The sequence below is a fragment of the Seriola aureovittata genome, chromosome 13 (genome assembly GCF_021018895.1).
Source record: "Seriola aureovittata isolate HTS-2021-v1 ecotype China chromosome 13, ASM2101889v1, whole genome shotgun sequence".
Classification (NCBI taxonomy): domain Eukaryota; kingdom Metazoa; phylum Chordata; class Actinopteri; order Carangiformes; family Carangidae; genus Seriola; species Seriola aureovittata.
Genome location: NC_079376.1, coordinates 21,308,471 through 21,322,557, shown reverse-complemented (window position 1 = coordinate 21,322,557; position 14,087 = coordinate 21,308,471). Strand labels below are relative to the sequence as shown.

Sequence of the window (14,087 nt, the reverse complement as noted above, 5' to 3'; positions counted from 1 at the left end):
CTTTTCTTCAACAGTATTACAATAATTATGACACCAACTGTGTTTGCCCCTGTTGATGGTGCAACTAACATCAAGAAATCACTCTATCAAATCATCTGAATTCATGAAAGACCCCTCTGATCTCTCTGATGTACACTGTCATGTTAGACACATGTAGCTGCCACTCTAGCTAGTGGGCTCCTTTGTTGTACTGTATGATGGAGGAGAAAGTTTGATGAAACGGTAGATCATTTTTTCTTGTGTGCCTAAGGAAAGACGAGTTGACTGGGTCATTTATCATTCTTTAAGTGGTAGGCTAAGTAGGTGATCATTTACACAATAATTTATGAAAAATGTTGTAGAATTTCTGGTTTGGCAGAAATTCCACTGATGCTGCTCTTACATAGCATTACCATTTCCATTAGTTGTCAAATGCATCAGCTGCAACCAATATGATCAATGGCATGACAAGTTAGTTTCGACTGATTTGCCAAAATGGAAGTGATCATCCATGCTTGTTTTCATTCATTAGTCACTAGGTCAGTAGAATCAAAGATGAGGCCACTAGGGTGGTACAGTGTGGTACTGACCTTTATTCCACATTGAGGTCTGTCAAACTGTCAATGCAGAAGTGTGAATACTACAGAGCGCAACGCTACATACAACAGAGAAACATTGTATGCTGTTTTTACCACAGCTTGCTTGCTTCCTGGGTGTGACAGTATGTCTGTCTGTAATGTTGTTGCCTGGTTACAGGGCAAAAAGGAGGAACATGCTGGAAATCAAAGTGAAATTTAAAATCTTCCAGATCTTTAACCCCCCCTTTCCAATGCAAAAGATTATAAAAATACAGCACGAGTGTGAAACAGAGTATACATGTACTGAATGTATTGGATACAGGCAGGGCAACCCGAAGCGTGACGAACCGGGGCTAGCTGGTTAGCACTGACTGAACTTTCAAAACAGTTACATGTAGCATCCCGTAAATAAATAATAGCGCAGTCCGAACAAATACTCCATATTAAGAAAGCAAGAAGTTGTGACACAATTTGTATACTGAAGACAGCATTGTGGGCGACGATTAGAAGTGAGTGAGCAGCGATCTGAAACAAGCATCAAAGCGGCGGAAAGATACAAATCACAACTTCCAGTCGGGACTCTCACAATAAAAGCAGAGTGGAAACATGATGCAGATACCGACCTTGCTGACTCAGAACCTCAAGGGAGGGGAGGGAAGTTGTGGCCACACTTGTTCTGGTCTGAGATGCTGGTGGTCTAGTGTGCAACATCTGGTGGCAGTGATGACCATTTACAGAATCTATAAAAAGGACATTGTCTTGATTATATCCACTTGAGCTACACTCATCCTCTTTGGTTAAATATTTATGAGCAACAAGCAGGATTTCAGATGTCTGTTTGGCTGTCATTTTGAAAGTAATATCATTGTAGTAGGATACACAGGATGTACAGGTGTGTTTAACACATGTATTTGCTGAATTGATTTTGATAGTTTTGAATTGACTTTATATGTATAGCACTCTTCTTGATAAAGTTAAAAAGCTCTTCACAGAAAAATAAAACGAGTCTGAGCATAGTGGAAGTGAAGACAATAAAATGAATAAGAGCAAGTAAATAAGAGTACAACAGTATAAATAAAAACATGTATCAAAAATAGTGCAAAAGGATATGACAGTAGGTGAAGAAAGGTAATAGAATGTAAGAACAACAGCAGGAAATAAAACTATGTAAATAAAACACTTATCAAACATTACCAAAGGTTGACACAGAGACTTTTGGGGGCCATTAAAAAAAAACAAAAAAACTACAGTTTCCACTGGACAGTAGGCAACAAGTTTCACATTTTCTTACTTGAGTAAGAGTGGCAGCTCTCTTTCTGTCCTCAGTGTGTTTGCTCACGCTACTGTGACGTGTGTCGCATCAGCTACTATAGTTGCAGGTGATTGATTGGTGAGCAGTCAGGGACAAGCAGGGCATAGTGGCTGCAGTGACTTAAGCCACTGTCTACTTGCTCTCTTGCCCCTCTGGAAAAAATGAGTAAATAATAACAACAACAACTTACATCTGTTTGCTGGGAGATTTGCAAAATACCCACTTCATTGGCAATAGTTCAGTCAGAGCCAAGCGCAGAGCAGCACTGCAAAATGTATTTACTTCAAAAGCAGCATGCATAAAACACTAGGTAAAAGTAAATTGTTCTGTTGGCCGTGTCTGTGTAATTTTAACTTTATATCTTTTGTTCCACTCTCATAGCATAATTGTTTAGGATACTTGCCCCAGAAAGTGGTAATATCTCAGTCAGTGCAATCCCTACTACAGTACTTTCACCTTTATGATTAGCACCTCTTGTGCACAGAGTGGGCTTTGAACCCTGCTCTTTGATGAATGATTCATATGTGCATGAAATATCAGACTAGCCAGTTCATTATACTCACACACACCAACATGTTAGTTGTCTCCTGAGTAATAGAGGAGCTAAAAAAACTAATCAATGCCTCAGTGATTGAGTAAGGCCAATTCCGATGGTGGGTGCTTTGATGATGTAACAAACAAACACCTCAGTATCATGGACACATGCTTTGAAGTCAAGGAACTAATTTATGTTATATAGTTCAAACCGCAGGTTCCCAATGTAAATTTCCCCTTGAGTTTCACAGTAGGCTGTTTGTTTATTAACCATTATTTTTTTTAAACCGTATTGTATGTAGACGGAGCATGCGCTATTATAATGGAATGAGCTTAGGATATCAGAACCCACCCAGTGGTCTGATTTGCACTTTATTGTTGAAAAATGATTTGCTTCTAAAGGACTATGCCACCCACAGGCTAACATAGCAGCTAACCATTGAAAAAGTTATATCTGATACTTAAACATTACCTGCTGCAGACTTGTACGTGGCTGGTAGCCAGGGCAATGCAAACAATTGTTGACTTGCTAGTCTAAGGTTCTAAAGGTTCTTTCATTGCTGTAGGAGTATTTTTGTTTGAAATATTTCTTACAATGTTGACTATTTTTTAACAATTAAGGAGCAAATGGTATAAAAAATGACAGACATAATTCAGTGACATTCTCTCAGAGAGGGGGTATCAAAGTCTGACACCCTTAAGGCTTTGTCAAAGCGGTCATCTTACAGTGACATGTCTCCACAGTACCTGGTAAATAGCAGCAGAGATGAAGGTTCTGGGAGAAGCCCTCATCATGTGATGGGTGAACGAGTAATCCTGAGTATGCTGTGAGTATGACTCGGTGCATTACAAGCTATCTTGCATCTGTGGTGGTGCTTGAACCTAAATTATTATGAGGAGACCATTGTTTTTGCCAAATCTTATGCATTTCCTACAGTAGAAAAGCGAAGTTCCAGTGGGCCATACACAATAAACATAGGCATAAAAGGGGAGGCATCTTAAATAATTTATAAAATTAGTGCTTCCATCATTAAATCAGACACCCTGTGGCCACAAACTATTTTACAGAGCCCAGCAAATGAGAATGGAGAACTTATTTTGCAACTTTCAATACCTCTCTATATCTGTGAATGAGCCATTATTATGCATTATTTGTGAATAGTAGGCTGTCTGATCTGTTAAGAGACTTTGCTGTATGTTTTAGAGCACAACTGTGTAGCAAAGCTTCAAAGAAAAAAGGGCATCAGTGTACAACAGGAAAATCATTTTCTTTAATGAGCATCAGCGAAGCCCAGTTGACATCTTCATTGTCACTGTGCAGCCCTTTCTTCCCCTGGATAATGGTTTCAGACTGAAGCCTTATGATCCATTTCTTTGATAAAATCATTTGGTGTTCGCCTTGAGAGAGAAAACAGTGCTTGATCTTACTCTGAATTCCGGGTACACATGTCAAATGAACATACATTACCTAGGGGAGCCCCTTAAGTGCTGTCAGAAGGAATTCTTGTGATGGTATTTCAGGGGCTGGTGTTTGGTATAGCTGGTATTACGTCATATGTTGTGAGACTGTCGCTGCTCATTGCAAAGTTTACTGCATTAGCAGCTCATTGACAGAGGCTGCATGCTGCATCTGAAGAAAACAGTAAAGAGATGCTTTTCATATGTCACCATGTGCATGACCATTTAGCTTTATTAGAGCATTTACAATGTTAAACTACTGTACTTTTACACTGTTAGACTCTAATTTTTCTGTCAAAATTTTAACTCTAAAATTTGCTGCAGATTTTATCTGCCTTGTCTATCTTGCATGTTGTAAATCATGCTGTTATCTTCCTTTTTTTAAAATTCAGTGACAACTATCTAAGAGTGAGTTTGCTGAGACTGTTTTGCCAGAGAAGAGGTTGTATTATTGGGGGCCTTAAGTCAGGTTTTACGGGCAGTGCTCTGAGTTAATGAGCTGCATCTGACAGTTGAAGTAAAATCCCTGCTTGTTTACAAGACGGGGCTTATGCCAAAAAAATTCATGTACCGACATCTTATGACAAATACAGAAAGCCTCTTACAAACAGCCCCCACTTAAAGCTAACAACAAGCGTGGTAGGTGGCATATTAACATGAACGCTTTAAATCTGCCTACTCTATTTAACCCTGTTTAACCCTGGTCACTAGTTGTTAAAATGAGACTTGGGCCATAGAAAAACTTGACATCTTTCTTAATGCAGATGAGACATTTATGAATTATTTACTGTCACCATAGTCATGTTCAAAGACTGTTTAATTGGTGAAGTGGTCACCGCCGTAGTTCTGTTGGCAGATCAGGTGAAAAGTGTGTGTGTATGAGTGACTATGTACACACACGTCTTTTTGGGGGGTTGGGGAGCAACGTGTTTTGAATTCTGTGAAGGTCTTAATGAAAGTCGGAGTGCTTAGTGGACATGAGGGCTCCTCTGATGGAAATCAATGCAGTCTTTTGTAGCAGAGAGAGAGCAGCCAATTCCAAGACCTCAGCTCCCTGATGCGGTGTTGGCAGACTTTGACGACAATTTAATGACACGTCACTGGGCCAGACAGGTAATCAATTTATTTAGGCAGTAATGTATGTATCCCAAGGTAAATCTTTAATTAATGGATAAAAAGAAGAGGACAATTGTGATGCAGAAGGCCAAATAGTATGAAAGTCCGACTGTGTAAACGGATGACTTCCTCATTTCCCTTTTAATTAGCTGCAGTCGCTTGATACTTTTTCTGTGACCAACATATTAGGAATGTCTATTCAGCTAGAGTATAAACATTTCAGAATCTCTTTGATTTCACTGGAGACCCCCGATGATTTCCAGGTCTAGCTGAGCTACAGATGCACGACCTGTACACTTACCCCGCTTCCCCTTTTCATGGGTAATTGGCTTCTTGAAACAAAGCCCACCAGCACCACATACATCATATATATTATTGTCCCCGCAAAAGTGTTTGTTCCTCTCCTGCCTTTTGAGCTGATCTATGTGTCTCTCCTTTGTGCTTTAGTGGCCCACATTTTTAAGGATTTTGCTGGTCTTTGAAACTATCCATTTCAATCTCACTGAAACCAAAGATGTGTATTAGGACATTTGAGTGATTGAGAATCAAAAAGAGCGGGAGAGGGATGAAGAAGACTGAGAGAGATGTTCATGCATAGCCATGTTTAAGTGACAGGTTGAGTCAAGCCTCATTGATTAATCGTCTAGGCATTTGAAGGATTTCAGCGAGTGAGTGGGACAGAATTAGACTGTTCATTGAGCTGCTCTTCAGTGGTGATGAATTGTACATAGAATACTGACCATGTGCACAGACGTTCACGTGTTTGTTATTCTCATACTTTTGTAAGTGATAGAGTTGCCAAAAATAATATTTTCCATGAGTACATTTTGACTGAATTATACAGCTAGGATTTTCATTGGTACAGCCAGAGAAACAAAATGCTAAATTATTTAAAACCACAGGACACTAAAACCTTTCTTGAGGCCTGTATGGAGATGTTATCTGTTGGGATTTAAAGTTTAATTATATCCACTGGCCTTAATTTAAGTATCATAATGCGTATTTTTTATGAAGTTGTCACAACAGATCTCAGTGTGTGTTTTCATCAATAGATTTGCTTCAACTGTGGAAAGAAACTGCCATACCTTACTACATACCTCCTTACACCTCCTTACTATCTATATATGACACCCTCACTTTTGAAATTCCCGTGAAATCATATGATTCCCATTATTATTATTTTATGATTATTATATTATTGGTTAGTTTTGAGCTTAAGACTTTCACTGGGAAACCATTCCTATTTGAAATCAGCTTGTGAAAGCAAACTTAGGCAAAATTAGGGCAGGGCTTTTTTATATCACATTCTTTTCCACAGGCAGTAAGATATGGCTGCATCAAATGATTATTTGCACTTTTGATGAATTTGTCGATTATTTTCTAAATGAAACAATCAATTTTTCTGTCGATTAAAGTAACAGGAAATTGCAAAAAATATCCATTGTAATTTTCCACAGCCAGATCTATTTAGAACTTGTAAATTGCAACAACCAGCAGTCCCAGAGATAGTCTGTTTACTATCATTCTGTATATGACAATGAAAAGAACATCAGGGGTTGTAGCCAGTTCAGTGGTCTGTCTACTGACCACGGTCGCTAAAACAGATCACTGGTTACTACCACTACGGGCACTAATGCTAGTGGTCCAGACCAGTTGGTAAGTGGTCTCTGGGGTGGTCCTTGTGGTTTAGCCTACCGTCTCCCTCCTCTGTGTCGACAACACTGTTAGCCGAATAAATGTCAGATCATAAAGCTCTATCTATTAACTATACTCTATACTATTCTTGATTATGCCTAAACACTTATTTTTGCACTGGATATTGGACACTGGACAGTTTATTTAAATGTTTAGAAATATGAACCAGTGGTCCATATGCTCCTTGTAGTCCCAACTAGTTACTCATTGGTCTGTCATGTGGTCCTTGTGGTCCAGATCAGTGGTCTGTAGTACTGCCTGGTCCTAATCCACTGCACATCTCCTCTGTCTCATCTCCCCTTCCCCCATTCTCTTTCCTTTGGCCATGTGGTACCCTTCTGTTAGTAATTAACGATGGTACATCCTTTTAAAATAATAAATGTCCAAATCAAAAAATATTACAAATGCACTCTTTAATGCCTCAGTTGTCTGAATCTAAGGCCTGCATGTGCAGGTGCAAGTGTGTGTGAGTAGGTACCTCTAACCTGGTGCATTGTGAAAAATATCAATGTTTACATTAAGAATTGACACCAAAGCAGTTACATTAATGCGCTTTTTATTTAACGTGACCAACAGTTGAGACACATCTCAAGAAATAATAGGTAGGAAAGTACTGTGTTTTGCTAATGTACACTGGCTACATTGTGCACTAATGGGGACACACAGCTTCTTCTTGCATATGGCTTTGTTTTTTTTTCCTGCTCTTCGCTGTCTTTGTAGTTTTTAAATCCATAATGTAACCATACATCTGCCTTTAGACAAGCTGCAGCCATACAGTGGAGCGGCATCTGCCATGTTTTTGTCTCTCACGTGGCCAGATCTCTTCATGTAGGAAGGCTGGTCACACAAGACTTAAGCTTTACCCATCCACAGGAAAAGGCCATAACTGTATAAGGCATCTACTAAGAGTGATCCAATGATTTTATGAATCAATATGGGATTATTCAAATGAATATCAGTTTGAATAAAAAAACTTTTTTTTTTTAAAGCCAGCCCTACTGAATTGGCTTCAACCCCTCTCAAAAATAATTCACATCCTCACATTTGAGAAGTTGGAAGCAACGTATGTTTGTCAGTTTTCCTTGAAAAATTATGAAAAAATAATTGCGGATTAATTTGTTTCTAAATTGTTGTAGAAACATTATACTTTTCTTGGACACATCATGTGGTATTGACCACCACATCATCCCAAGGAAAGTTCAGACACATTTATTTTGATTTGTAGAAAATAACCCTTACCCTAATATTATTGACAAAATATTATTGTGGAAGCACAATAATATTAATTTGTGAGATTTAATCATGTGTAACAGCCTCTAACTCATTATACAATCAGCATTATCTACATAGATGTAAGGCATGACCTTCAGTTCATCAGAGATCTGAGGATATCAACCACCCCTACAAACAGAGCAGTGAGGCAAAGCTAAGTAATCTAAATGCATTCCTGCCCAGCCAAATCCTCTCGCTCTTTCTTTGCCCCTCTGATGTATTTCCAGCTGTTGGGAAAGTGCCTTTCCAAGGTAGCCATGGTACGATATGCCTGCCTCAGGCGCCTTTACCTGTTCATAGAATACAAGACAAAGTCATGTAATATCAGGACATATTGGCAACCTGCCCTAATCCGTCCTCAGTTGTCAGTCAGTCAGAAAGCTAGCCACCACTTAGAACAGCTGGTAAGTTAGTCAGCCAGTCAGAGCTCCCCCAGTTGCTGATCAGTTTGTGTGAAAGTCAACCAGCAATTATAGCTACCAAGCAGCCAACTAGCCAGCTAGCTCCAGCAGCAGCCTGCCAGCCCATCCAGAATACAACCTGCCAGCCAGTTTCCCCTTTAGCAACAGCTGTTGACCCCAAACTAGGGGCTGTAGGGGCCACAGTCAGCTTTCCCGCACAGCCAGAAAAGGAGGAAAGGAGGGCCCTAAAACCAAGAGAGACTCACCTAGGCCCTGACCAATTCAACCATCCAGGCAACTAGTCCTGAGGATAAACCGGGGCTCTGTCCTTCCAAGAAGTGCCGTCAAATTAAAACCACTCACTTTAAGGCTGGGGCAGGAATTAATGTCATATGACCAATCTGATTAATTGTCTTATTCTTTGTACAGTTGTACAAACCATGTTTATTTTTTTATTTCTTCATGATTGTTTACTTCATCCTCATCTATTGTTTGGTGAAAGACTTTTTTTTTTAATAAGCATGATACATCAGCACAGACAGGACAATTTGACATCGGTATCAGCTCACTTCAGAGCAAAACAAAAACACTGATATTGTGCTTGACCCTTTTTTCATCTTGTGAACATGTCACTTAACCAATTCATTAATGCTTACAAAGACTCAGTTTGGATTTGTTATTTTTAGAGATGATAGAAATTTGTCACAGTTTGTTTAATACTCAAAGCTAGACAGTAGGGGTGTAATGGTACGTGTATTCGTCCAGAATTGTCACGGTACGAACATCACAGTTCGGTGCATGTAGTCATACGAAGAATATGTCTGAGTTGAAAAAAAGTCAGTCACACGCCTACTTCTTTTAAATCAGCTTTGCAGGAAAATTTCAGGTTCCCTGTGGCATTCAACAGCGATGGAGTGCAAGTGGGGGATCAGACGAGGATGGTGTGTCTGTGCTGGTCTACAGCTGTGCGTAATGTCAGTGGAAACACGTCAAACATGCTAATGCATGTTAGACGGCATCACTCAGATGTGCCAATCACCGGAGCTTGGCAAAAAAAAAAAAAAAAAAACAGGAGTCCAACAACGTATTCCTGCTGTTTTAAGAAGCCTCTAGATGTGAAAGCAGACAGTGCCAAAGACATTACCAAAGCTATTGGGATATATGTTTAAATGGTTATGCGGCCATATGCAATAGTAGATTAAATTAAAGGTGCCATCTCATGCGAACTTAAGCCATTTATGGGCTTGCATGAGCAGTGATTGAGCATGAGTTTTTTATTTTATATTTTTATATATATAAAATATATATATATACTGTATATATATATAGCCTACTGCAAGTGGAACAAATTGAAACAATCCTAATGCACAATTTGTATTTTTTATTATTCTAAGTATTTATTTTTTACTTTTATAACAACAGATGCTTTTCAGTTTTGTAGCTGATTGTGACCTATTGCCTTTTGTTTTGTTTTTTTTATCAGCACTACATAAAAATATGACTTATGTGAGAGTATGTTTTGTTAACTGTTTAATATACTACAGGCTGTACCAACTATCTCAGGTAGTTCTAAACAACACTAGGTGGGACAAACTGTAACTTGCATTTCTGTAAATAAATGGAAAGAAGCCTAGAATTATGCATTTGGGACTTGTTGCTTTTTTTCCATTGTACTGAACTCATACCGAACCATTACCCAAAACTGAGGTATGTACTGAACCGTGACCATGTGTCCCTTTACACCCCTACTAGACAGCCATACTTTTCTACAGGTTAAAAGGTCTTATTTTAAACATTTCACTTAAACATTGGCTGCTTAACCTACTTGTGTTCTTCCTCACAGCTGGAGAGTACCTGTAGCAGCAACTCTCTGTAAGCATTTTTAGCAATAATAGTATTGAATTGAAACGTTTCAGTTGTGCGAGTTGACATCTTATGCACATAGGCTTGCTAAGAGCATTTGCTATTCTAAGATCCTAACTGACAAAGAGCATTTGTCTGCACACCCTGAATGACAGGCACACAGAGAAGGTTGCTAAAGAAACAGACAGGGGTGGTAAAAAGTTTGCTTTTATCAAGGCCAACATGCCAGAGATGGGGACTCAAGTTTGTGACTTGTACACACAGTGACTTGAGACGTGACTTGAGATTTGTGCTCAAAAGACTTAAGAATGTGTTTAGGAAGAGAATACCTTGAATACTGTGTCTTCTTTGGCTGAAACTATAATGTACTCTACTGTTCAGTTCCATGAAAGGCAGCATTTACGGTCAATTGCTCTTTCAGGCTCATTTGAAATGACTGCAGGACTTATGCAGGAGTCTCCTTCCTAGGCAGTGGTGTATTGGTCTGTTACTTTGTACTAATTATCCATGGACTAAGGACAAAGTGAGAGAGATAGCTTGTGTGTTTGTGTGTGTTTGTGTGTGTGTGTGACGGCTATGTGGAGAGGTGGGGATACAAGAAGTATAAGAAAAAGTTGCATGTACTGTACATTAGCAGACTTCTGTTCGATTTTGTGATAATTAGTCTCTAAGTTTAGAAGGTCAGGATAGAGTCAAACAAAATCAGACAAATGTGTCCTCAGGTAATTATGGAACCTATCGATACCCAATCACCAATTCATGTGGCCTCTAGGATATTTTTTAAAACTATGAATCAAGTTTTATAGGTATTGATCAATGCTGTAGATGCTTCATTGACCTAGAAATGCTGAGGTTGATCTTTTCTTTTTTCTTAAATGTTGATAAAGTGAAATACGACACCGCTTTTCAATGTTATTACAGGAATTCCAAATACAACTACAGCTATACAGCTATTACTTTGTCACTCTCCATTAAGATTGAAGCTGTGCCAAGCTCTTCAAGCGTTTCTCTTAGATAGTAAAGCTTTCAGTGAAAGGGCTTTGCATTGTAATGAGTGATGAGTCAAACTGTCAGATCAAACATTTACAGATGGTAATAAGAGTAGCTATGAGTGATTTTGGAAAACCAAGTAAATGGCACCTCAGCATGGATGCCAAAGCAGTGGCAACCAGTCAGCCCAAACAAACACAGCAAGGAGCAATCATTATTTAATTGAACGCCAAAACATTTTAATAATGGTCTTCCTTCCTCTTACCTGATACCTCTGCAACAAATACTGTCAAAGTAAGTTGTGAATTTGCTGTTTTTGCAGGTGAGCCACTGGCTGGTAGGACTGCTGCTGGCATTCCTCGAGGGTACTGGAGCTTCTCCTGGGTCTCTGAGGATGACCTGAGCTTTCCCAGCAACTCCATGCCAATGTCAGGTGAGTTGGACATTGTCAGCCCTCCTTAGACAGATTGACAGGCCCCAGCACCTGTGTCCTACAAAGATCCTGGGCTTCCAATTGGCCACGACACCTGGCATCAGTTCTCCATCAGCACACATAAATGTCTCTGTCTTGCTTGCCCTCTACCATCAGCCATGGGATCTTCACAAAACTGGGTTTCTGTTGATCAGCCTGTTCATGACATGCTCAAGGACTCAGAAAAATAAAACTTGGAGTTGCCATTACAGAGAAATCAAGAATCTGCCACAGGGCATATAGAATCATCTTTGTTAATATATGTGGGGTAACTGTCTGGTTACAGTGGCTAAATAAATAAAATACAGTGGGGATAAATTAAAACAAGTAAACACAAGTATAAACATGCAATATTAAAGAGGCTATGTCAAAAGTTGTGTGTCTGTATTGTAGTATCTAAATTAAACATATAAAGTACAGTGTAAGTGTGGGCAAAAAGAGTATACATCACTTGCAGTATGCACACATACCTACCTTTACAGTTTTGTATCTAAGGTCATTAGTGGTGCTAGTAAAAGGGCATATTGTACAGCAAAAGTCTCATCAAATTATCGAGTATGTAACAACGATAGAGCTATTGAAAAATTCAGATAACTGCAGTCAATAACATAATGTGTCAAGGGGCATGGAGTACAATACATCTCTTACAAAAAAGATAAATTCATCAATGATAATATATTTTGACAGATTCAATATTAAGGACTTGCACCGAAGGTAAAAAACTGCATCAGGATATTGCTACAAAATACTTCTTTGTTATGCTGCAAAAAATGTATTATTGTTTTAAAACAACAACTGATTATAAGACACACAAATGTGATGGTAACAAATAGAAAGAACACAGTTACAATGAAGTCAAGCAGAAGTCTTTGAAGAGGACTAGATTTTGATTAATTTAACTATAATGAATATCCATAATATAATTTTATTGTACGAGAAATTGTTTTGAAGAAGTAATTTAAAATCGTGGCCAAAATATTGGATAGTAATGCCAAATACTTAAACTTCATAACTTTTTCTCCTAATCTTTTCAAAGAATCCATGCATTAAGAACCAATTTCCAAGTGTTAACTTTTTTTAAAAATGAGCATTCATTCATTCAATCTTCTGAAGCTATGATAACCACAAGAACAGATATTGCATATTTAATCAACTTTAAATGCCAAACATAAAGTGAGAGAGAGGGAGAGAAAATACATCTCCTACAAGTACAGCTACAGTGTGGATTTCCCTACATAGGATACTATCATGGATTCACTGTTATTTAAGATGACAGTGCTCCATGTTTATTGCATTTTAATATAGATCCTGGCTTATAAAATCCTTGACAGCATCAGAGAAGTATTCATCTGATGTTTTAACAGAATGCAACTGTGTAAAAGCCACATTTATGCAGAACAGAAGTATGCGTGTGGGTCGCTGCTAGGCTTCTTTATTGGATATTCACTCACTGCTCACTAATCTGAACCGGCTGTCTGCCACTGGTGGGGCCATATGTCTCATACACAGTCACAAACAGTTTACTGCAGGTAGTAAAACAAATATTTTTTAACTCCTATTGTTCATCTTGTAAGAAAAATACTCAAGTATAATATTTAATATTATATAAAAATATTTAAACTTTAAAATTGTGATTCTGCTTTTTTGTATTGGTTTTTTAAATTGTGAAGTTTACATTCTCTTCATTGACAGAGATACTTTTCTCTGGTTCAGACTTTAATCAGCCATATTTTGAAAACAGATATTAAATTGGTAGATATTACCATTATGTTCCATGAGCTTAGTGTTTTAATCACACATCCAAAAACAAGCTTAGTAGACCGGTCAAACCTCCATGAAGAGAGAGACACACACACACAAAGGTATGAACAGGACTTCAGCACAACACAACACAAATGCGAGAATATACTATTAACAGTTCACACAACTTTCTAATTGTAAATATAATGATGAAGGATGGACAGACATGTAGATCTGTGTACTGTAGCACCAGGAGCTTTGTAGTGTACTCTTCAACACAGACATATTGCTTAGATTTGGACTAATCAGTGAAGAGAAGTTAGAAGACCATTAGTTACAGTGTACTACCTTTTGTAGTTTGTAGTGGAGAATAAAGTCTAGTAGGGGCTGAAGTTGGCTGAGTGAAGAAAACTATTCTGGGTTTGAAAAGTGATTTGAAGACCTGAGTCCAATATTATAGCTCTGGCTCTGAGCATCTGTGTAAGCCCAGGGAAACTTGTGTGCATCCGTGTCACATCATACTCTCCAAGTCCATTCGCATCACTGAGAGGCAACAGCTCCAGTGTGATTTTTTTTTTTTTTTTTTTTTTTTGCCCCTTTCCTACCTCTTGGAGGGTTGGAGGTCATCCTGTAAGTGATGATTATAAGTCCCGCCAGCACCAAACTGTCACCCAACT

The 14,087-nt window shown here is 38.5% G+C and overlaps 1 protein-coding gene across 3 annotated transcripts in view; it reads left to right on the top strand.

Annotated features, from left to right (window-relative positions):
• The window catches only part of alk (ALK receptor tyrosine kinase), a 328,207-nt gene that overhangs the window by 131,086 nt on the left and 183,034 nt on the right, over positions 1-14,087 (top strand). For all 3 annotated transcript variants that reach the window (XM_056394465.1, XM_056394466.1, XM_056394467.1), the window contains exon 2: positions 11,521-11,631. In XM_056394465.1, the coding sequence (XP_056250440.1) occupies positions 11,521-11,631 (111 nt within the window). The remainder of the gene's footprint in view (positions 1-11,520; positions 11,632-14,087) is intronic.